This window comes from Vombatus ursinus, unplaced genomic scaffold (assembly GCF_900497805.2).
Source record: "Vombatus ursinus unplaced genomic scaffold, bare-nosed wombat genome assembly UNPS02000577.1, whole genome shotgun sequence".
NCBI lineage: Eukaryota > Metazoa > Chordata > Mammalia > Diprotodontia > Vombatidae > Vombatus > Vombatus ursinus.
This window is the reverse complement of record NW_020940355.1, coordinates 12,374,619-12,397,522: the sequence shown is the minus strand read 5'-3', so window position 1 is coordinate 12,397,522 and position 22,904 is coordinate 12,374,619. Positions and strand designations below refer to the sequence as shown.

The following is a 22,904-nucleotide window of genomic DNA, read 5'->3' as shown; positions in this document are numbered from 1 at the left end:
AGAGAAATAACAAAACTGGCTCTTTGAAGAAAAATTCCCTCCACTCTATGTAGCAAAAATGAAAATAGAAATTATTGGAAAAAAGAAGAGTGTTCAATTCCCATGTCTCTACTCCCCCCAAGCAGAGATACATATATATCCTATATACCCCCTCAAAGCCATGAACCTGATGTGATATTCCCTTGAGTTGTAGTTAAGAACAAACTAGCTCTTACCTTCACCACAGAGATGATGTCAGCAGTAACTACTCTCATGATTGTAGGTGTAAGAGAGGTGTGGGATTGAATTCTTTTGCGGACCTACTCTGATTGGTTAAAAAATTGGCCTAAAAAAAATTGGCTTAGTATGACATGAAGGTAGAGCATCCCTTCTCGAGTCAAGAAGGTTCCAAGACATAACCATTTATGATTTATGGTTTTGGCTGGAGTGGTAAAACTATGGGATTCAGTGACAAAGTAAAACTATATTTTCCTCCTTTGGGCCAAGTCTAAGGACAGAGTCTGAGTTCTCACCACAGGATGGGAGGCTTTAGAGAAGCAGGTTGAGAATAAGCCCAAGGGATCCAGTCCCAAATCATCTCTTCCCCAGATGTCTCAGTTTGACAACAAAGACAGAACTTTGGGGATCTGGTTTTATATCCTCTCATGGTCAAAATGCTGCTTCCTCCTTCTAAGACAAAAGATCAAAAAGCTTCTTAAACATCAAACAGCTCCTACAGAAAATAGCGCTGCATAGAATTAAGTGAAAGAATCTGAAACATATGGGTTGTATTTATTTCTCTCCAAATAAACACGAGTACAAAATGGAAAAGGGAAAAAAAGATTGAGTACTTTGGAAAAAGTGCTTTGTGTTTTGCCAAACCCCAAACTTTTTCAAAGCAGCTCAAGATGTTAAACAAAAAAAACTCACACTGTCTAACTCTGCTCACCCCAACAAGTGGGCCCTTTTTGGTTGTTCTGTCTCCATGATTAAAAAAAATTAGCAGTATTCCTTAGTACTTAGTACATGGTCTGTCTGTACTGGCTGTCATACCTAAACTCTCCTATTTACCCTTTAGAGGCACCTATCTCTCTCACCTACTCAGAAGCGGATTTCATGAAGCCATCTCCCTCGATCTCCCCCAAACCCTCACCCAACTCATTTTCTGGTCCTTGCAATTCTTGATAGCAGAGGATAGAAAGTACCTCCAACTCAACTTAGCATTTGGATCCTGATCCCTCTTTTACCCCCTCCTGAGTACTCAGGAGTACAAATCCATATCTGGCCTCAAATCCTTTCTAGCTAGACCCTGAGCAAGTCACTTAATCTCTTTTTGCCTCCATTTCCCCACTTGGGATATGAGGATAATAATAGCACCTGCCTCCCAGGGTTATTGTGAGGCTCAAACGAGATAATATTTGTAATGTGCTTAGCACAGTGCCTGGCACATAGTAGGCACTTAATAAATGCTTGTTTCCTTCCTTGTTGACTTGACCCAGTCCAAATTCTTATTTTTCAGATGAGAAGACTGAGGTCTAAAAAACAGAACTCAGAGTTCAAACCCATCACTGGTTCCACTTAACCAAAATGATTATCTAGTCCATCCCCTTCATGAGGAAATGAGGTCCAGATGAGGAAGTGACTTGCCCATGGTCAATTCCAGACTCTACAGACATCCCAACTCTCCATGCTATTATCATCAGTGTTGTGGTTGTTATTAATCCCAGGGCCTTACACAATAATTTCAGAAGGGATTTCTTTACTGCTCTCATCATCTACCTCACAACAACATACTCATCCCCTTCTTGTGAAAAACATTGTTAGCTACCTCCAAAGACTCCACTCAAGGACCAATTAAGTATTTAACAAGAATTGTTTTAATTCATTTTCTGGAATTGAACTGAATGTCAAACCTTAGTGTTTAAGGACTAGTTGTTGTTGTGTTGTTTCAGTTGTGTCTGACTCTTTGTGACTCCATTTGGGGCTTTCTTGACAAAGATGCTGGAGAGGTTTGCCATTTCCGTCTCCAGCTCATTTTACAGATGAGAAAACTGAGGCACCCGGGTTAAGTGACTTGCCCAACTAGTAAGTGCCTGAGGCCAGATTTGAACACATGAAGATGTATCTTCCTGACTCCAGGCTCAGCACTCTATCTATTGTACCACCTAGCTGCCCACTGAGTGCTAAGAGTCCACCATAAAAGATAGGAGGGGTCCTGTGGACTCCAGATTAAGGACTTCCACTGTAAGGCAAGAATAACCAATGGCTAGATTTGAAAGCTTTCTCTGGCTGATCTGCAAGCTGGTTGTTGTTGCCATATCTCTTTCCCCATGCTTTCAGGGATGTAAGCGGGTAAGAGAATATTGGTGGGTAGCCCTTGCCTCATCAGTTTATACTCCTAGTACCTTTCCACCACTTGCTAGCTCATTGCCCAATAACTACAAGATTTGAGAGAAAGCCCAAGTCTGTGCAGGGAGATGCAAAAATGATCCCAAGAGTATCTGCAAAAGGTCTCCTCCCATTATACTTCCTAGGAAAGGACAAATAGCAGTGGCTTTCCAAATGGTGCATTGGCCCACTGACTCAAGGGTTATCACTGGTCACGCACTGTGTTGCTACCAATCCACCTTTCAAGGGCTACAGCAATTCCTTGAAAGAATCAGTGTATGATCATAGCCTTTCTTCCCTGCTGGAACATTTCCAGTTACACATTTTCTTATCTAATCGATGGTGGAAATCTGCAAAGTCACTACTACATCCCCAAGCATTCCCTCTGATTATTCCATTCCTGTTGATAGCCTCAGCTCTTCTAGGAGCCAAATCAGATGCACGAGTCCTCAGTCCATGTTAACTTATGGCCAGTTTGGCCTTACAGCTGTGTTTCTCCACAAGCAATCATAATCAGATATGGCCTCCTCCCTTTTTTTCCAGTTACAGGGATATTCCAACCAAGCCCATCTCTAGTCCAGGTAGGTGATACAAATCTTCATTGACAAGACAGACCTCCCTGTAGATGGGATAATATAGAAGGAAGATGAGTCTTGTTTGCCAAATGTTCTCAGAGGTAGAACCCACAGAAGGTGACCCAGCAAGGAATAGATTCAGGACTACAGCAGAGGCTGTGTCTGAACAGATAAAACCTTTTTATAACCCTGCCCAGACACACACGCACATTTCACATCAATCAGTCTTTCACTTCACTTGCAGAAACACCTGAATTTCCTCCTCAGCTCTCAGCCTACTCTTCTTGACTCTTTCTCCCCAAACTGCAAACCTGCTGGACCAACAGTGGAGCATCCTGACCCTATCCCCCATGTTTTGCTTGGAAGAATGAATACAAGAGAATAGAAGGGACTGCATCAGCAAATGATTTCAGTAATACAAATAATAGCATAGGGATAAGGATTGGACTTGGGATTCATTGATGATAAAGCACTGGATTTGGAGTCAAAGGACCTGGAAGAGGGTAGCGCAGGAAATCATTTGGCGCCAAACCTGGTGAATTAAATTAGTGTTTAATTTGGCTTTTCTTTTTTTAAAAGAGACTTGAATTTATTGGCCAAGGACCAATCTAGCTCAGGTTGGAGAAGCTTATTAAAAGTACGTTAGCTACTAGGTGACAAATTTTTTGGGCCATGGGGATACAAAACAATTAAACAATTCAGAAGCACCATAAAAATGTGATTGGAAAATATTGCATTTATAAGTGTGAAGAGGCTTGTGGTCAGAGGATTGGAATTCAACTGCTAGCAGGCTTTGATACATTCTAGCTGTGCAACCCCTTGGTAAAATCACTTAACATCACTGGGCTTCATTTCCCTAAACTGCAAATCGGAAATAATGATACTTGCATTGCCTACCTCACAAGGTTGTTGTGAGGAATGTGCTTTGCAAACTTGAAAGTATTTTATGGTTTACAATGTGAATTATTAATAAATGAGTTAATTGGGGCAACTAGGTGGCCAAGTGCATAGAGCACCAGCCCTGGATTCAGGAGGACCTGAATTCAAATCCAGCCTCAGACACATAACACTTACTAGCTGTGTGACCCTGGGCAAGTCATTTAACCCCATTGCCTAGCCAAAAATAAATAAATAAATAAATGAGTTAATTCTAAGCAAAGGAAGGAAGGAAGGGAGAAAGAGAAAGAAAGAAAGAAAGAAAGAAAGATTTTGTATAGTCCTTGATGGAAGGGACTGTCTTTTGCCTCTTTCTGTATCCCTCTTAGCACACTGCCTCAAACATGGTAGGCACTTAACAAATGTTTATTGATTGATATTTATCAATTGAAAGCCCAGTTGTGCCACTTGTTTACCCAAGTGACCTTGGGCAAGTCACTTAACTTCTCTTGTAAAATGAAAGGCTTGGACTAATTGCCTTGTAAGGTCCTTTCTAGCTCTAAATCTACAGGGCTCTAAGTTCAGCGCCATCTCTGCAATTCACAGTCTTAGAGAGCTGTCTAGGGTTATGACAAGCTAAGTAACATAACAAGGTTTATGTAACTATAAGTGTCCGAGACAATACTTGAACCCAGAACTTTTTGGTTCAAAGCTACATCCTTAACCACTATGCTTTTAAGTTCAAACTTTTTTTCCTCACAAATACCCTGTAAAGAAAGTATCATAATAATCAGTATCCTCATTTTATAAATGAGAAAGCTGTGTCACACAGAGTTTAAGTGACTTACCTAAAATCACATCTTTAGTAAGTGCTGGAATTGGGACACCCCCTCTCTTAGTAGCATTGCTTCCTGAAACTCCTGTAGTGAACAAGACTTTCAATTGCTTAATCAGATCTAATAAACTCTTTCCTAGGGAGGCATTATGGTACAATGGGTTGGGTATTAGAACCATGGGTTCTATACCCAATTCAGCCACTCTGTGACCTTGGGCAAATAACCTAACCCCTGTAGACCTCCACTTTTCTCAACCCTTTTGTTGTTCATTCTTTTCCAGTCATGTGTGACTCTTTGTGACCCCATTTGGGATTTTCTTGGCAAAGATATGGGGATGGTTTGCCATTTCCTTCTCCTAAGGTACCTTAGGATCACAGATTTAGAACTGGAAGAGACCTACAAAGTCACCGAGTCTAAACCCTTTACTTTACAGTTGAGGACAGCACAGGTCTACAAAGGGCAAGATAAGGAAAGTGAGGCCCAATAAGCAGAAATGACTACCAAAAGATTACACGGGGAGTTAAGCGGCAAAGCTGAGATCTGGGTGCAGCTCCTCTCACTAAATCCAATGGTCTTTTCATGACACCATGATGTTAGCTCTAAAAATCCTTGATTTTGTGAACCTAATGAAGTCCCTTATCTTCATCTTCAGTGGTGATACTCAGTACAGAGAGGTAGGACAACTTCCCCATAATCAAGAAATAGCAAAGCTCAGAATCTGACTGGAGGCTCCTCTATCTGAAAAGCCAAGGCTTTCTACCATGCAGCTGCTAGGAATCATGTGAATGAAGGCAAGCCTTCCTCTAAAGCAAACTCATTCTGTATTTCATCATTTTCAATGACGATATGTGGGCATAGGCATATCTGAATTTTAAGTATCCAGTAGAGAATTTGGGAGTTTATGAGTTGAAGCACATATACATCTCTATAGTTGGGGTAAGTGCCCATGCACATAAGCACACCCTACCACCCACAGAGATCACTGGGGGTGTCCAAAATCAATGCTGAACATTGTGATGGAGTTGTGCTGATTCTTAGTTTGAGACCAAACACAAAATTCCCAAAGCAATTTGATTAAGTCTCTATTCTCATTTCAAACTTAAAGCTGAAAATGGGTCACCATGACCTATATTCAGCTCCACATGCCAAGGCTTCTAATATTCCTAGCCCTTTGTGAAGAAGGGTAGCCTGGGATGAATTTGCTATAGAGGAAAATTAGCCTCATTCACATGGCTCCCACTTCAGTCAGAGGACATAGGTCTAAATCTTGCTTCTGCTCTTTACTGGTTGTGGGCACTCTCTGGGCCTCAGTTTCTTCATCTAAAAAATAAGGCATAGATTTATATAATCTCTAAGATACCCCTCTGCTCAAAATTCTGATCCCCTTGAGTTGTGAAAACCTAGTGAAAGGAAACCTATAGCCCATTACTGGATAGCAGACTGGAGTTCATTTGATATTTGTCAGAATCGAAAGGATATTTAAAAATGGAGCTTTTTAAAAAGTGCTTGATCCTTCTAACTGGTGCTGTTGGAAAGACCTCAGAATTTTAGCTAAGAATAATAACTTTTATAATAATATATTATATTATAATATAATAATAACATTTATTTGTGATAATATATCAGAATTGATGTGCAAACACAGATTCCTGAGGTATGACTTCAAAAGACCCCTTTGATCCAAAGAAACAGGAATACTTGCACTAACCACCTCATAGGATTGTTGGGAGGAAAGTTTTCTGTAACCCCATGGGTACCATAAAATGCAAGCCTATAATTATTTTTTTTCTCCAAAGTTCTACTTTTTTTAATGCTTTTTTAGTTTTTCTGATTATTAGCAGTGAGAATATCCTAATTAGATGCTAATATACTTTTAATGCCTACTAATCTCCCTTTCAGCAGAAGCCTATTCATACCCTTTCTACAGAGATACAGTATAGGGGAGAAAGGTGAGGGGCTGAAGCAGCTTTAGGAAGTAACAATCAATTTAACCTATGTTATCATGCACAGAAAATATGTGAAACCTGGAATCTTGAATCCTTAAATCAAGATGGTTTTCTATGGTATTAATAATGTCTTACACTCCACTACTATCTGGTTTTCAAATAATTTTTCTCTACATTAGAATCACCTCTCACCTGGACTATTATCATAGCCAATGCTATTACAATTGTAATAGTTTTTATTATTTAGTAACTTTATTTATTAGTTGGTTTTCTTGTTTCAAGTCTCTCCCAACTCCCATCTATGCTTCAAAAGTTGCCAAAATGATTTTCCTAAGGCTCAACTCTGACTATGTCACTTCCTTACTCAATAAACTTCAGTCTCCCTGTAACCTCTAGGATCAAATATAAACTGTTCTGTTTAGCATTTAAAGACTTTCAAAACCTGGCAGTACTCCACCTTTCCAGCCTTCTTACCCATCACTCTCCCCTACTCACATTATAGTCCAGCAAAATTGGCTTTCTTCTGTTACTCATGCAGAATTCCTAGTTTCCTTCAAGGCTCAGCTAAACTGCTGCCTCTTGGATGAAGCTTTTCCCTCCCCTCCCTCATCAATCACCTGTTATCTATTTTGTACTATTTTATCTATGCCTGTATAGGGACATGTTATCCCCCCTGGATAGACTGTAAGTGCCTCAAGGGCAGGGACTATTACACTCTTACAGTGAGTATCACTTCTGCCTACCACAGCACCAGTCGCCTAGCCACTTAAATATTTGTTTATCAATAGATTGATTGAATTATTGAATATTAGCATGGGAAGAGAGGTGAGGGATTATCTAATCCAACATTTCCAATTTTTTTCAGATGAGGAAACTGAGACTCAGAGAAGAAAGTCCAAAGGTTAGCTCCCAGTCTGGTGGCTTTCATGCTGCATTTTCTCATTTGGTCCTTATGATAACCCTTAGAGGTAGACAGGACTGGTGTTATCCTGTTTTGCAAAGCTGTGACTCAGTGAGTTTGGATCTGAGGGCACACAGAGTATTAGCGCTGAAACCAAGAGCAGAACCAAAATCTCCTTCAGGATCAAATATGAAGTCCTTTTTTAGGCTTTGAAAGTCTTACAAACCTGGCCTCTTCCTTATTCTTCTCCACATATGGTCTGATACAGCTAGTGCTCTCTCTCTTGACCTCAGTCAGACTCTTGGCTTCCCTGGCTTCCTTCAAGACTCGGTTCAAATCACAATATTTGCAAGGGGCCTTTCCCACCCCCTCCTTCCTCCCCATCCCCCACTCTGGGATTACCTTCTATTTACACTCTATGTATATTGTATGTAGATAGTTATTTGCATGTAGGCTACCTCAGAATGTGAGCTCCTTAAGGACAGGGAACCTGCTTCTGCCTTTCTTTGTGTCTCTAGCAACAAGTACAATGCCTGCCATAGAGTAAGCATTTAATAAATGCTTGCTGAGTGAGTGACTGACTGACTCCTGACTTTAAATCCAATACATTTATTGCTTTTCAGCTGCACAGAACTGGTTGATCCATGTGTCTTTGAGGTAGGCAGTATCAACTTCTCTAACTTGGTAAAATAGTGGAAAAGCTTATTTGAAGTCAGCTCCTGAAAACTCTGCTTCCAGGGACCAAGATGTCTTAGGTAACCACCGGGCATCACCCAGGAAGAAAGAGGTTTATTTTCAATCTAGCAAACCATCAGCAGTTTATTGCTGCTATTGGAAAGGTGGGATCAGGGCATTTCACCAAGAGACAGATAGCCTGACTCACACAAGGTGAGTCGGGGAGACATGACCCTTCCCTCAGGCTCCTCCAGACCTACCAGACCTCAGCAAGGGCACTTCAGAGGTGACTTGGGCTGGCATCCAAGTAGGAGCAGCAAGTGCCAGAGGAAAAGGGAAGTACTATAAAGTATTACAAAGGTCACTATGGTGGTTGCTGCCCCAGATCAGTCTTCAGAGCAGCACAAGCCTTCAGTGGCATAGGACCTAACCAGATCAACTGAGGGGATATCAGGGAAGCAGAGACCAACTCAAGGTCAGAATGTCCCACACTCAGGCCTCTAACCAGGCAATGAGCAGAAGGAGAGAAATGGAAGAGACAGAGTCAAAGAAACATGCAGATACATAGATAGATATGTAGATATATGGATAGATACATAGATACATATGTAGATATAGATAGATACATAGATATCTATCATATATAAATATATCTCTATATAAATAGATAGATAGATGATAGATAGATAGATAGATAGATAGATAGACAGATAGATAGATAGATAGATAGATAATCTCCACACTCAAACAGAATCCACTTTTAGGTGATACTCACAGCCATAAAAGCTTCTCTCCAAGCAAAGCCTCCCATACGAGTCTAGTTTCATGCCCAACGGAATACCACATACCACAGAAAGGGCCCCACCAGCCAAGGGCTTGCCACAGAGCTCCACCTTCTATGAAAGCAATGAGCTGGCTGTCAGGGAAACTTGAGGTGTTTCCTGAAGACATGCAGCCTGCCAAAGCCTGGGCAGGACTCCTAGGCCATCAGAAAGAAGAGTAGCTTTGTGTAATCAAAAGGCTTTCATGAGGAGAGACATCCACCCCACCTCTGGCCACCCCACTCACCAAAAGAGGTAGTTTTTCTTTTTCCGCCTCCTCCATCTGGGCCTGTCAAATAGCAATTAGTTTTGTGAACTGTTTGCATTACCCACATTTGCTTTATAGACTCCAACACAAAGATTCTTCTTGTTGGTGCTGACAAACCAGTAACTAAGTCAGCAGCAATTAGTAGAGCCAAATAGAACCCACATTCCCTGGTTTACCCTATGCACAGTCTAATTTTATGAAAAGGAATTATTGGAGAAAGGTGTGGGTAGTTAGAAATAAGGAACTATCTAATCTATAACTTAGGAGTATACTTATGTCAGGGGAACTGGTTAAAGGGATCCCAATCTATTCATTCACTCACAAGGCATTAATTTATGGTCAGTTACCAATTAAAAAAAAAAGAAACCTCTAAAATATTTCCATAACTTTGTAAGATTTCTGAAATGGTTTCTTTCCAATGACCCTTTGAGGTAGATTTACAAATACTATTCCCATTTTAAAGATGAGGCAACTAAAGTTGAGAGATTAAATGGATTTCCCATAATCAGACCTGGGACTTGAATTCAGGTCAAGTTGTGTGCTCTTGGCCCTGGTGCTGTGCCCCAGAAGGGCAACTTTGTTCTATTAATCCTAGGTGTGTACTAAGAAAGCAACCTGGAATCATCTCTCAAATAGTTCCAAATAAAAAATGACAACATCTGCTCTCAGTTCATAGGACTGTACATCAATAGTGGGAAGAAATGCCTTAGAGGTCATCTCTATTAGAAACCCAACAGGAGATAGGACCCAACAGGGATTGGGTGGGGTGGAGGATGAATGGTCAGTGGGGTCTTAGGTAATGAAAGGTTGTGACATACAATGGAAAAGAGATGGCAAATCAGGAGACCCAGGTTCTATCTTGGTCTGATTACCAAATCACTCTGAACGAATTTATTTCCTCACTGTAAAATAAGTATAATGACATCCCATTTACCTCATGAGGTTGGTGAATAGTGACTGAAATAATGTTTTTAATTTAACAAATTGTTATTAAAAAATTCACATAATCAGAGCCCTCTGGGAAGCATGGGGGGTACAAAGATGAAAGTTTCTGCCCTTCAATATCTTAGAGTCTAATAGCAAAAATATAGCAGAGATACAAGTGAGACATAAGGCAAAATGAAAGAAAGATAAAGGAGAGATATGGCCAAGATGCCATAATAAAATTTGAGGAAAGAAAGTTCACATTGAACTGGGGGAGGGTCAGTATCAGGGAGGAGGGAACTTCACAGACAAAGATGCAAAAAAAAAAAAAAGAAAGAAAGAAAGAAAGAAAACAATAGAACTCTTGGATGCTGGAGAGGACAAGACCAACAGTCTAAGAAATATGGCATGAAGACCTGAACTAAGATGGCAGCAGTTAAAGGGGAGAGGAAGCAATGTTGTGGAGGTAGACTTCGCAGCTGATTGGGTGTAGGGGTGGAGAGAGGGCAGAGGCAAAGATGACTCCACAGGCTTTGACCCTTAATGACTAACAGATGGCAGTGTCATCAAGAGAAATAAAGTTAAGGGAAGGGCCAGGCTTTAGGGAGAAAGAAGGTGACAGGGTGGATAACAATCTGAACTTAGAGTCGGGAAGACCTGAGATCAAATTCTACTTCAGATATATTTACTCGTTGTGTGAGTCTGGGAAAATCCCTTGGCATCAGTTTTTCCATCTCTAAATGGGAATAATAATATCACTTATTTCACAGGGTTGTTGTGAGGATCAAATTAGTTCAAATCTTAAAGTCCTGTACATTATATATCACCACCACCATCATCATTATAATTATTTTGGATATGTTGAGTTGAAGGATGTAGGAGGACATTTATCTTAGAGAGTCATGCAGGCAGATGGAAATGTTGACCTGAAGTTCAGGAATGAGAGTTGAGGAATAATAATAATAATAATTATAGCATTTATTAAATACTCTAAGGTCTATAAAGTACTTTACAAATATTATCCCATTTTATTCTCACAGCATTCTCTCCTAGGGTCATACAGTTAATAACTCTGTCTAAAACTAGATTTAAACTAAAATCTTCCTAACTTGAGGTCCAGGACTCTATCCTAACTGTAGCTAGGTGGCCCAATGGATAGAGCACTTGGGCTGGGAATCAGAAAGACTCATCTTCCTGAGTTCAAAGCTGGCCTTAGACACTTACTAGCTGAGTGACCCTGGGCAAGTCACTTAATCTTCTTTGCCTCAGTTTCCTCATCTGTAAAATGAACTGGAAAAGGAAATGGCAAACCACTCCAGTGTCTTTGCCAAGAAAACCTCAAAAGGGGTCACAAAGAGTTGGACAAGACTGAAAATAACTGAACAACATCACCCTATATGCTGCACCACCTACCTGCCCTATTAATATAGTACTTTAATATTTGCAAAGCACTTTATATAAACTTGGGAATCAAATGAACAGAGGTGATTATTAAAGCTGTGAGAGCAGATGAGACTTCCACAGGAGAGGACAGAAAGGAAGGGAACAACCATTTGATAAGCACCTACTATGTGCTTAGTTCTTTACAAATTTTATTTTATTTGATCTGCACAACAGCCCTGGGAGGTAGGTACTATGATTATCATCTTCATTCCATAGCTGAGAAAACTGAGGCAAACAGGGTTAAGTGGCTTGCCCAGGGTCACACAGCTAGTAAGTATCTGAGGCCACATTTGAACTCAGGTCTTCCTGACTCCAGGCCCAGCCTTCTATCCACTCTGCTACCTAGATGCCTAGGTATAGAGAGAAAAGAAAAAGGAAGAAGTTAGAGCCTTAGGAGACACTCACTCTTAGGTGTAAGGAAGAAGATTAACCATTGAAGGAGACAAAAAGAATCAGGTCAGACAGGTTCTCCAACAGGGAGAACCTTAAGAAAGGAGTGTGGATGAAACCCACAAATGAAAGACTTTCAAGGAGGGGCTGGTCGGCAGTGACAAATACTGCAGGTAAGTCAAGGATCAAGATTGATAGAATGCCACTGGATTTGCCTCTAGAAATGAGAGCTAATATTAAGGGTTTAAGTGGAGAGATTAGCAGGGATGGAGACTACTTCTTTCTTTTGTTTTTCTTTCCACCAGTCTCAAAGGATAAGTGAGGACATAGAGAGGTCTTGATGTGAAAGCAGTTTGGGTAGGATAAAACTTCACACAATTATAATGTGCTATTTTAATTAGTGGGGCAGTTCTGTAGTACAGTAGATAGAGCACTGGGCCTGGGGTCAGGAAGACCTGAGTTCATATCCAGCCTCAGACACTCAGACAGCTGTGTGACCCTGGGCAAGTCACTTAACGCTGTTTGCCTCAGTTTCCGCAGCTATAAAATGACCTGGAGAAGGAAATGGCAAACCACTCCAATATCTTTGCCAAGAAAACCCCAAATAGGGTCACAAAGAGTTGGACATAACTGAAACAACTTAACAATAACAAAATTTTAATGATTGGAGAATGAATAAGATGAAAAAATATAAGCATCAGAACTATGCCAAGAATCTCAAAGCTAAACATGAGACACTTGGAAAGTTGAAAACAGGACAAAGAAAAGCCCCAAAATATGTCCTAGACCAGAGTTTTGCCTGGGGCACTTTCTCCTTCTACTGATACCCTCACCCCTACCATTTTTAAAAAATGTTACATTTTTAGTCAACCAATCACTAAACAATTATTAAGTGCCTACTATGTGCCAGGCATTGAGGATACGAAAAGAGGCAATTTTAAATTAAATTAGTGGATTTTTTTTTAAAACAAAGACCATCTAACATACCTCCCTCTACCCCTAGCAGCACGCTCTCACTTCACACTTCAGCAGAAATGAGGTCTGGGCTTCTCCCATGAACTTTTGGGACTTGGATGAGTAACATATGATTGTTTAAAATCACAACTATATGAAACATGTGTTTTGCAAAGGTTTGAGTTTTCATTCTCAATGTCTCTAACCCTAATCTTTCGGACTTCATTAGGAAAGACACAAGTTAAGTTGCCAAGGCAGGCCCCATTAACGACTATTGTGCTTCCCCAATCCCCAGCTGTCTCCCAGGAAGGGAAGTGGGAAGCTTGGCCTGCTCTACCTACCTCCCAGACTTCATGGAAACACTGCATGGAAGACTGCTGAAGACCAAGGCACCTGGTTCTGCGTCCATGAGGCCAAAGCACCCCTGCGGCCCCTACCCCTTTCCTCCTTCTTGGGCAAGGGGCATTGGGATTTATTTCCCCTTCCATAACTCTCAGGAACACAGGCTCTTCAGCTCTCAAATGGTCGCTATTCATTTTTATCTAAAAGATATGCAGTAATTCAAGGCTTATTCCAGTTTACTGGAATAGGTTTGGAAGAATGGAAGTGGGAAATATCTCCTTTTATGTGTCTTCTATACGTACAACCGTGGAGTAAAAATAGGAACACACTGCCATCAGCATGAGTTCCTTATTAGCTGTTCTAGATAAATAAATATATAATACCACGGCAGGTAAATGAAGAAATAAAGTCAGGCATCAGCTCTTTTGGTGATATACAGAACCTGTTTCCCCGAGAACAAAACTCCCAGGCCTCCCTCCTCTCTGCACAATGAATGGGGCTCATGTTTAGACATCAGCGTTGTGCCTGCTGTGGGCTGAGAATCCTGCCAGCAGAGAAAGAGACAAAGTGACAGAGACAGCCAAGTCTTCAGCAAGGAGCAGTTTACAAGCTAGCCTGACAGGCTCACCCTCGGGCCTTTTCTTCTCCCCCCACACATCAGGTTTTTTTTCTTCTTCTTCTTTCCTGCCTGTCACCATTTGTATTAAGGAGATAGAGCTTTATTTTTACCAACTGGGTCTGATGACAACAGACCCCAGCCAAGAGTGATAACCCACCCAATTATTCTCTCCCAGCAGAAGGAAAGGCTGGCTTATCACTCACTCCACTTCGGAGAGAATCATATAAAGCACCAACCCCAAGGACTGGCTTGTGTTCCCCTTCAGCTTGATCCATTTGCAAATAATACAGACTATTTTTAAGCAGTAAAACCTGGCAGACAAGCCTACTTTTCTCTTGGAATTAATTTAAAACAGGCCACCCTTTGTAAGCACCTTTGATGGAAAGATTCTAGTACTCCTTGGCTCTTCTTGGCAGTGACAAAGGATGGATTGTCCCCATTTTACAGATGGAAAAGTAGTCAGGAAGGAAGGGGGACATTTCACTAAATTCCTTCAGAGAATGACCTGATTATTGGAGGGAAAGGGTCCACAAAGGCACACAGCAAACCCCAGAATATCCAATACCCTCCCTGCCTGCAGCATTGCACACCACCAAGATCATTTGGTAAATCTAGCTGTAGCTTTCCTGGGTAAAACAGAGCTTCTTCATTCACTGGTTGTAGGTGAGGGAGGAAAGAGTTTGTGCCCAGCCAGAATTTGAAAAAGGCTCACCTGAGGCTCCTACACAAATCTTTTCTTCATTTTTTCATTCTTTCATTCATTCATTCCTTTCTTCCTTGTACTAGTCCTCCATGCCTTATATGAAAGGGGTGACTGTCCTCACTCAGAAGTATACTATGTTAGAGAGTGGAATTCAGGAGACTGAGTTTGAACCCTACCTCAGATAATTACTATCAATAGGTATACTCAATGAAATAAAACAAATACACTCAAAATAAATAATAAATATACTCAATAAAACATAAAATTCATATATTCAATAAAATACTATTGTACTACTCAATATCTATTTAGTTGATGTGAAAGCCTGGATCCTGCCCAACTAGGGCTATTAAAGATCCAAGGGTTGTCTGCAGATATGGAACAACAGTTTTGTACCAGATTTATACTCATGAGTATAAATAAGTCACATTCCAACTCCCTTGAATACAGCAGTATTTTCCATTTGTGGTTCTTGCTGCCAGTCTAAGGGATGGGAGTCTGTTACCCGTGTGTGCATGTATAATGTTGTTGTATCCTACTGAGAAGTCTCAGGTCTGCATAGGGTACAGATCAAAGAAATATTGGACATCTCCTAGACTTTTCAGGGTTAGGGAATAAGCCAGTGATTTCATTGGTAAAGGGAAGTTCTGAATGAGGTAATTCAATTGACCAATGTGTGTCAGCATCTCTGTACCTTATAGTCTTCGAGGAGAGTTTCTTCATCTTTTTCATCTTAGGGACCCCTTTGGCAATCTGGTAAAGCTTATCGACTCCTTCTCAGAATAATGTTTTCAAATATATAAACTAAAAATACAAAGGTATTTTTAAAAATTCAAAAGTATAAAGTAAAAATACAAAAGTCTAAACTAAAAATACAAGCCAAAAAATGAAACAAAATCTGTGTGCTGGGCCCTGAAGAGATAAGACCAAAACACCACAAGTGATTTCATTGGTACAGAAGACTCTCAAGTGAAGGAATAACCTCTGCCAAACAGATTGGCCACTGTTTTACAATTTAGAGTTTTTAAGAGTTGCAGTCGGGGGTGGAGTAGGGAGGTGGCACATGTTCCAAGAAGTTGAATGACTTGTCCAGGGTCACTCAACCACTACATGTCAGGAGCAGGATTTGAACTCGGGTCTTCTTGAATCAGAGGCCAATTCTAAACCACTCTGCTACCCTGTACGTAGTAGGTATTTAATTTACTAGAATTTAATTTACTAGAACCCAGTTTCTTGTTACCAGCTCAATACTCTTTCCATATCGGCATAAGAATTATACCTGAACCTCTCATTAAATAATAGCCAACCAGTCAATAAAATTTATAAAGCACCCACTATATGCCAAGCATCATGCTAAATGCTGGAGATACAAAGAAAGGTAAAGGCAAAGAGTTCACAATCTAACGAGTATAATGAAGTCCTACAGCCAAGTGGGAAATGATGAGGTGCCTGCCCTGGGTCCCCTCATTAAATAGAGGATATGAAAGGATCTCTCTGATGTCTACCCTATACCCTCTCCAGTCAAAGAGAGAGAGAGGCCCTGGGGCAAGGAGTACTGAAGCAGTGCAGAGATGATTTGATTTTTCAGGAAGATGAGTTTCTGGAGACAATGGAGAAGGTTCAATGGAACAGCCAGGGAGGAAATTAATAACAATAATGATGATGGTGGTGGTGGTGGTGGTGGTAGTGATGATGATCTATATGGCTGGGTCTTAATTTTTCATCCCAATAAGTCAAGCTTTTATATCAAGATCTGATTTGATCTACTGTCTAAATAACCTACATAGAGAAACACTTTTTTTTTTCCTTTTTAAGAAAATCCTCTTTCCAAAAGGTAGAAGTCTGCCCAGAGGATGATACCCAGCTGTCTGGCAACAGTATCACTGTTCTAACCTCCTGCTTGAGGGATTCCCTCCACCTGGCACTTTTCAGACAATGGGAACAGCCTCGCCCTACTCTACCACCCTGGGAGAATACAGATGATCTAGTCGCCCAGCAACTGCTACTTCTCATGGCACCAAAAGACCAGAAAAGGGGTTTGTAATGTTATAATGTCAATGCAGGTTAATCTCAGGTATGTGCCTTTCCTGTTCTGGTTTATCAAGAGAGACTATGGCTGAGGCTCTCCTTAGGTGCTACTTTGTTCCAATACAACCGGATTGTATCACAACCTGAAAGGTGTCCACTATGTAGAAGAGTTGAAGGCATTTTTTAACTTTTTATTTATTATTTTGGAAAGGCCAACATGTTGGCAAGGTTCTGCTGTCCTTGAAAACATATAGAAAAAGGTAACATAGCTTGCTGTTCTCCTTCCAGGGTGCAAAAAAGAGAGAGTAGAATCTATAGCTGTGGGCTATGAAAGGCAATTTGGTTCTTGCTCATTTTTCAGCATTGTAGCTATTACAAAATCATTGCATTTAGCGCTGGAAAGAATGTTAGGTATCAAGGTCAACCCCCTCAGAAATCTGGGACCTCGAATGATGTTACCTAGTTAAGGATTTAATAAGCAGCTCTACCAGTGTTCATTCATCCATTCATTCAGCTCCACCTGCTATGGACCCAACATTGCTTAGGGCTCTGCAGGATAGAATCAAGAAAAAAGAACCCTGCCTTCCAACAGCTTACAGATGACCTGAGAAGACAATGTCCTCTACCTTTCAAAAAGTAAACTAACAATGAATTAGATAACGATAAAATACCAGGGTTATCACAAGGCATTACTGGCAAGTGTGAAATGAGTATTGCTCTTCAGTTTGTTTGTTGGCAAAGATACTGGAATGGTTTGCCTTTTCCTCCTCCAGCTCATTTTACAGATGAGGAAACTGAGACTAACAGGGTTAAGTGACTTGGCTAGGGTCACATAGCTAGTGTTGGAGGTCAGAGCTGAACCTTCAAAGATGAGTCTTCCTAATGCCAGGCCTGGCACTCTAGTCACTGCATCACTTACTTGCCCTGAAACGAGTACCTGAATAGTAAATGCTGTAGGTGCCAGTGTGCTATAATGGAAAGCACAAGAGATTTTAAACCAGAAGTAGGGAGTTTCATTCAGTTCCAATTTTACCTCTGATACCTTGGACTTAAATTTCATAAGCCTCAGTTTTCTCCTCTGTAAAATGGAAATAATAATACCCATCCTGCTTATCTTGCAGAGTGGTTGTGAAGTTCGAATGCAGTAAATAGTGGATATAAAGTGAACTGTGAAGTGCTACAGAAATGTGGATTGATTCTACTATAAAAACAGGAGCTCAGGAGGGAATGACTTCTATGGGTTCAGAGAAGGAAAGCCTTGGGCTGGACCTTGAAGGACGATTGGGGTTTAGATGGTCAGAGTTGAAGGGTAAAGGAACTTGATCTTGAGGAGGAGCCATAGCAACAGACACAGAGATAAAAACCATACGGTCAGTCAGTAAGCATTTATTAAACACTATGTTCCAGGCACTGTGTTAAGTGCCTGGGATGGGGGAAAAAAAGGCAGAAGACAATCCCTGCTCTCAAGGACCTCACAGTCTAATGGAAGAGACAACATGCAGACAATTATGTACAGACAGGCTAAGTACAGGAGACACTGGAGATGATTCATAGAGGGAAGGCTCTAGGATTGGGCATGTGGGTGGGTAGGAATCAGAGAAGGCTTCCTCTAGAAGGTAAGATTTTGTCTGGGACTTTAAGGAAGCCAAGAAACAGGGATAAGGAGAAAGAGTATTCCAGGCATGGGGGTTAGCCAGCAAAAATGCCCAGAGCAGGAAGATGGAGTGTCCTGTGTAAGGAATAGTAAGGAGGCCAGTATCACCTGTTCACAGAGTATGTGCTTAGGTGGGTGGGTGGGGTTATGGAGATATGAGAAGTCTGGAAAAGTAGAAAGGAGCCAGGCTATGAAGGGCTTTGAATGCCAGAGTATTTTATGTTTGATCTAGGAGGTAATAGGGAGACACTGTAGTTTATTGAATAGGAGGGGGCCAAGGTCAAACATGACACAAAATGCTACATAAATCTAAGACAACATCGTAAGCATCATTTCCTGCCCCAGAGGCTATTCAACTGTATATTCCAGGAATGTTCTGCCTAGGCTTCTTTCTTTTAAAATGTCAGTAAGCAAAACACAAAAAACATTTTATCTAGACACACTCCAATGCAATATATATAAATACTTTTTTGTCAACTGTAAAGTTCTATATAAATATATAAAGTTCTATATAAATCTATATAAAATTCTATATAAATAAATAAGTTTGTCCTTTGATGTGGGCTGGGTGGATAGAGTGTTGGGCCTTGAGTCAGAATGGCCTGAATTCAAACCTGGCCTCAGATACTAGCTGTGTGACCCTGGGCAAGTCACCTGATCCATTTGCCTTGTTTCTTCATCCATAAAATGAGCTGGAGAAGGAAATGGCAAACTATGTCAGTATCTTTGCTAAGAAAACCCCAAAAAGGGTCATGAAGAGTTGGACCTGACTGAAAAGACTGAACAATAACAATGAGCAAAAGGACCGAGGCCTATGAGTCAGTAATTCTAAATCAAGTGTTTGAAAGTTAATCCAGAACACATCCAGCCAGGCTCTCCAGGGATGGAGGAGTAGACTAACTGTCCCCCAGGCAGAGGAGCCTCTGTCCTTTGGGAGAAGCTCAGCTTTTAGGCAGAAACCAAAGTAAAAACAACAACAACATTCACTCTGCTGATGTCATTGGCCCTTTAAAAGAATGAAGGATTGGGGCAGCGAGGTGACGCAGTGGATAGAGCACCGGCCCTGAAGTCAGGAGGACCTGAATTCAAATCTGACCTCAGACCAAACACTTGACACTTACTAGCTGTGTGACCCTGGGCAAGTCACTTAACCCCAATTGCCTAAAAAAAGAATGAAGGATGAACAACAATTTTGTTTTTACTTTTCTATGTTCAGGGTATTTTTCCCCAATACCATATTAGCTCCTTGAAGGCAGAAATTGCTTTGTTTTGTCTTTGAATCCCTAGAGCTTAGTACAATGCTATTTAATGAAATCAATGCATGCCACTTCCATACTTGTGGGAGGTCAGGAAGAAAGTATATTTGGGGAAAGCATCTGCACAAGAACGGCTACTTCCATCCCTCCTGTGAGTTAACTGTGGCTGGCTGGGAGCAGAAGCAGTAAAAGAGAGGATATGGAGAAGAGGTCAAGAAAGAGGTCACCATGATGGGCATGTAATCAACTCATTCCAATACTGGCAGGATAAGTCTTTCTAATAGTCTGGGTTAAAGTATGGATCAGTTTGTTTTTCATTTTACAAAATGTACTATATCCTTTTTTAAAAAAAAAAATGATGGAACAGTACCTGCATTTTAATAATGTAACAAGAATAGGGCTGATTTTGGAGTCATCTATGAGTAGGGGTGGGGAGCCTGTGGCCTCGAGGCCACATGTGGTCCTCTAGGTCCTCAAGTGTGGCCCTTTGACTGAATGCAAACTTCACAGATCCCCATAATAAAAGGATTTGTTCTGTAAAACTTAGACTCAGTCAAAAGGTCAGACTCAAGGACCTAGAAGGCCATATGTGGCCTCCAGGCTGCAGCTTCCCCACCCCGGTACCCTTTCATAGTCAGTCACTGAAACCTGTCAGTGTTTCCTTCCTAAGGTCTCTTATATCAACATTCTTCCCTTTCTATTTCTATAAACATGAAACCAGACTCATAACTTTTCTTCCATTTTCTAATTCTGCATATCACTGTTATACTCATCTTCTAACAAGTCACAAAACCTCCAGTAACTCTCCACTGCCTGCATGATAAAAGTCAAAATTCCTTAGCCCACCATTCAAGGCTCTCTAAAACCTAGGGCCTCCCTACCATTCTAGCCTCATTGCCTATGAAAGCTAAACAGGAACTCTATTTTGATGAGGCTGATCTGAATATACTTTGTTTCTATTTCTGTGCCTTTGCTCGTGCCTGACTCCCATCTGGAATACCATATCCTCATGGAATCATATTGGAACTAAAAGAAGTGTTAGAGATGCCTAGTCCAACCCAGAGAAATTAAGTGATTTGCCCAAAGTCTCACGGGTGGTAAGGGACAAAGTCAGAATTCAAACTCAAAGTCCTCAGACTCCAAATCCAGTGCTTTCCATCATATATTGCTGATAGCTATTCCTCTCTGTACTGGTTTTTTGGTACTTAGCAACTATGACCTTATATTATGAGTTAATGTTTCATATGTCCATGTTTCACTCTAAAGCTAAATTATATACCATGAGGATAGGGATTCTATCTTACAAAATCCTTAGTATTGCCCATTCTACCTACAATGGGATTTTGAACATAGTAGATGTTCCAAAAATGCTTATTAAGTGAAATTAGTCTTATAAGGAAATTAAAGTAGCTCACATTTACATAGTGTTCTTCATGCTTTCCCCATACCATCCTATAAGGAAATTATTATTTCCATTGTACAGATGGAGAAACTGAGGCCAAAAGACAAAGGGATTTCTAAAGGTCACACTATTGCAGATCTAATCTTCTTACTCCAAGTCCAGTGCTACACCTAGAGGCAGGTAGAAGGCACAGTGTGTGATGCTGAGTGCTGGGTCTGAAACTGGAAACACCAGAGTTTGAATCCAGCCTCAAATACACACTAGACATGTGACTCTGGGCAAGCCATTTAACTTCTGTTTTTCCTCAGTTTCCTCATCTGTAAAATGGGGATAATAATAGCACCTAGATTCTAGGGTTGTTGTGAGGACAAAATGAAATAACTGCAAAGTACTTAGCATAGTATATGGCACATAGTAAGTGCTGTATGAATGTTAGCTATTATTAGATATCCTTAGTTATCCTCTATTTTGCATTCCAGGATTTTTTAACCTGGAGAAGAATGGCAAGGGGGATATAATTACATCTTTCAAGCATATGAACACAAATGGAATGAGTGATGGTGAGCCGTTGCTTTTCACTGCCGTGAAGACCACAGAAAAGAGAACTGGTTTAAATTATAGCAGTAGACAGTTAGATTAGGAACTAAGAACTTCCTTATTGTGAGAAATCTGTTATCAAGGAAGGTTCTTTCTTGGAAAATGTGTAAGAAGGACTCATGTGGTCATTCTTCCTGCATAATTTCAGAACAGGTCTGATTAGACACAGAAGACCCATCCTGAAGATCATCTATCTACCCAACCCACTTCCTCTTGTCACAATGAAAAGTGTTTCTTCTTGGGCAATGACCTTTGACTCAATTTACCCTTGGTTAGCTCACGTTTTTTGCTTCAGGCTGCAGTAAGAAGTCAAATAAGAGCAAGAGAGACAGGAGTTGGAGAGTGGTAGTATGCTCCATAGACAGGAAACAGTGGTAAGAGGGCACAAGGGGCAAAAATGATCTATTTCTAAAGGACTTTCATCATTCTCCTACCCTAACTCCCTTTCTCCTTCATCAGCCAAAGGAAAATCACCCACACTTTAGTCTAGATGAGATTAGACAATGGGATCCAACCTCATTGCTCTTTATTTGACAGCAGCATCTTGTTGACTACCTACTACCCTCAAGATAGCTTTAGCAGAAAAAGTCACTTACAGTCTTTCTCTCTCTTCTCCATGGATTGGACTAGAAAGCTTACCCAAACATCAACACACTCTACCTTTCTATCTTAGATTAGCTGAAAAACCACCTAAAGGAGCTTGGTGGACAACCAGAATTTCCCAGCCTATATATTCACTCACTCATTCACTCATTCTCTCTAGTTTTGGGTTTTAGACCAGTCAACAAACTACTTGGAGGAGCTTGAGGGACAGCTAGTGTTTCAAAGGTCACAATTTATTCATTCAAACCTGGCATTTAAGACCTTCCACAACATAACTCCCATCTACTTAAAGTCATCTAGGTACCACAGTGGATAGAGTGTTAGACCTGGAGTCAAGAAGACCTGAGTTCAAATTCAGACTCAGATACTACTTCTGTGACCCTGGGCAAGTCAGTTAACTTCTGCATGACTCAGTTTCCTCATCTATAAAATGAGGCTAATAATAGCACCTACTGAAGAGGGTTGTCATGAAGATCAAATAAGATATTTGAAAAGAAATAAGCCAACCTTAAAGAACTATATAAATGCAAGCTATCATTAATACCTTTCATATCATTCCCCTACATTCCAGTCAAACTGGACTATAAGCTGTTCTCTGAACTCATTACTACATAACCCACCCTCAAGCATTTGTACAAGCTGAATGATATGGTGTTAGAATATTACAAAACAATTAAGCAAAATCAATGTTGTTTTTTTCTCTGCGTGTTTGCACTCTCAAGAA

The 22,904-nt window shown here is 40.7% G+C and overlaps 1 protein-coding gene across 3 annotated transcripts in view; it reads right to left on the bottom strand.

Moving 5' to 3' along the window:
• GFOD1 (glucose-fructose oxidoreductase domain containing 1) overlaps positions 1–22,904 on the bottom strand; it is a 149,852-nt gene that overhangs the window by 9,784 nt on the left and 117,164 nt on the right. Inside the window, exon 1 of one of the 3 annotated variants that reach the window (XM_027845901.1) lies at positions 9,245–9,260. The exons of 1 other annotated variant lie outside the window; for it this stretch is intronic. Coding sequence is in view for 1 of the 2 variants with exons in the window: in XM_027845816.1 (XP_027701617.1) it covers positions 8,952–9,003 (52 nt within the window). In the remaining variant the exon portion in view is untranslated. Of the gene's footprint in view, positions 1–8,951; positions 9,024–9,244; positions 9,261–22,904 lie in introns of those variants that run through there. One more of the 3 variants, XM_027845816.1, reaches the window with a different exon arrangement.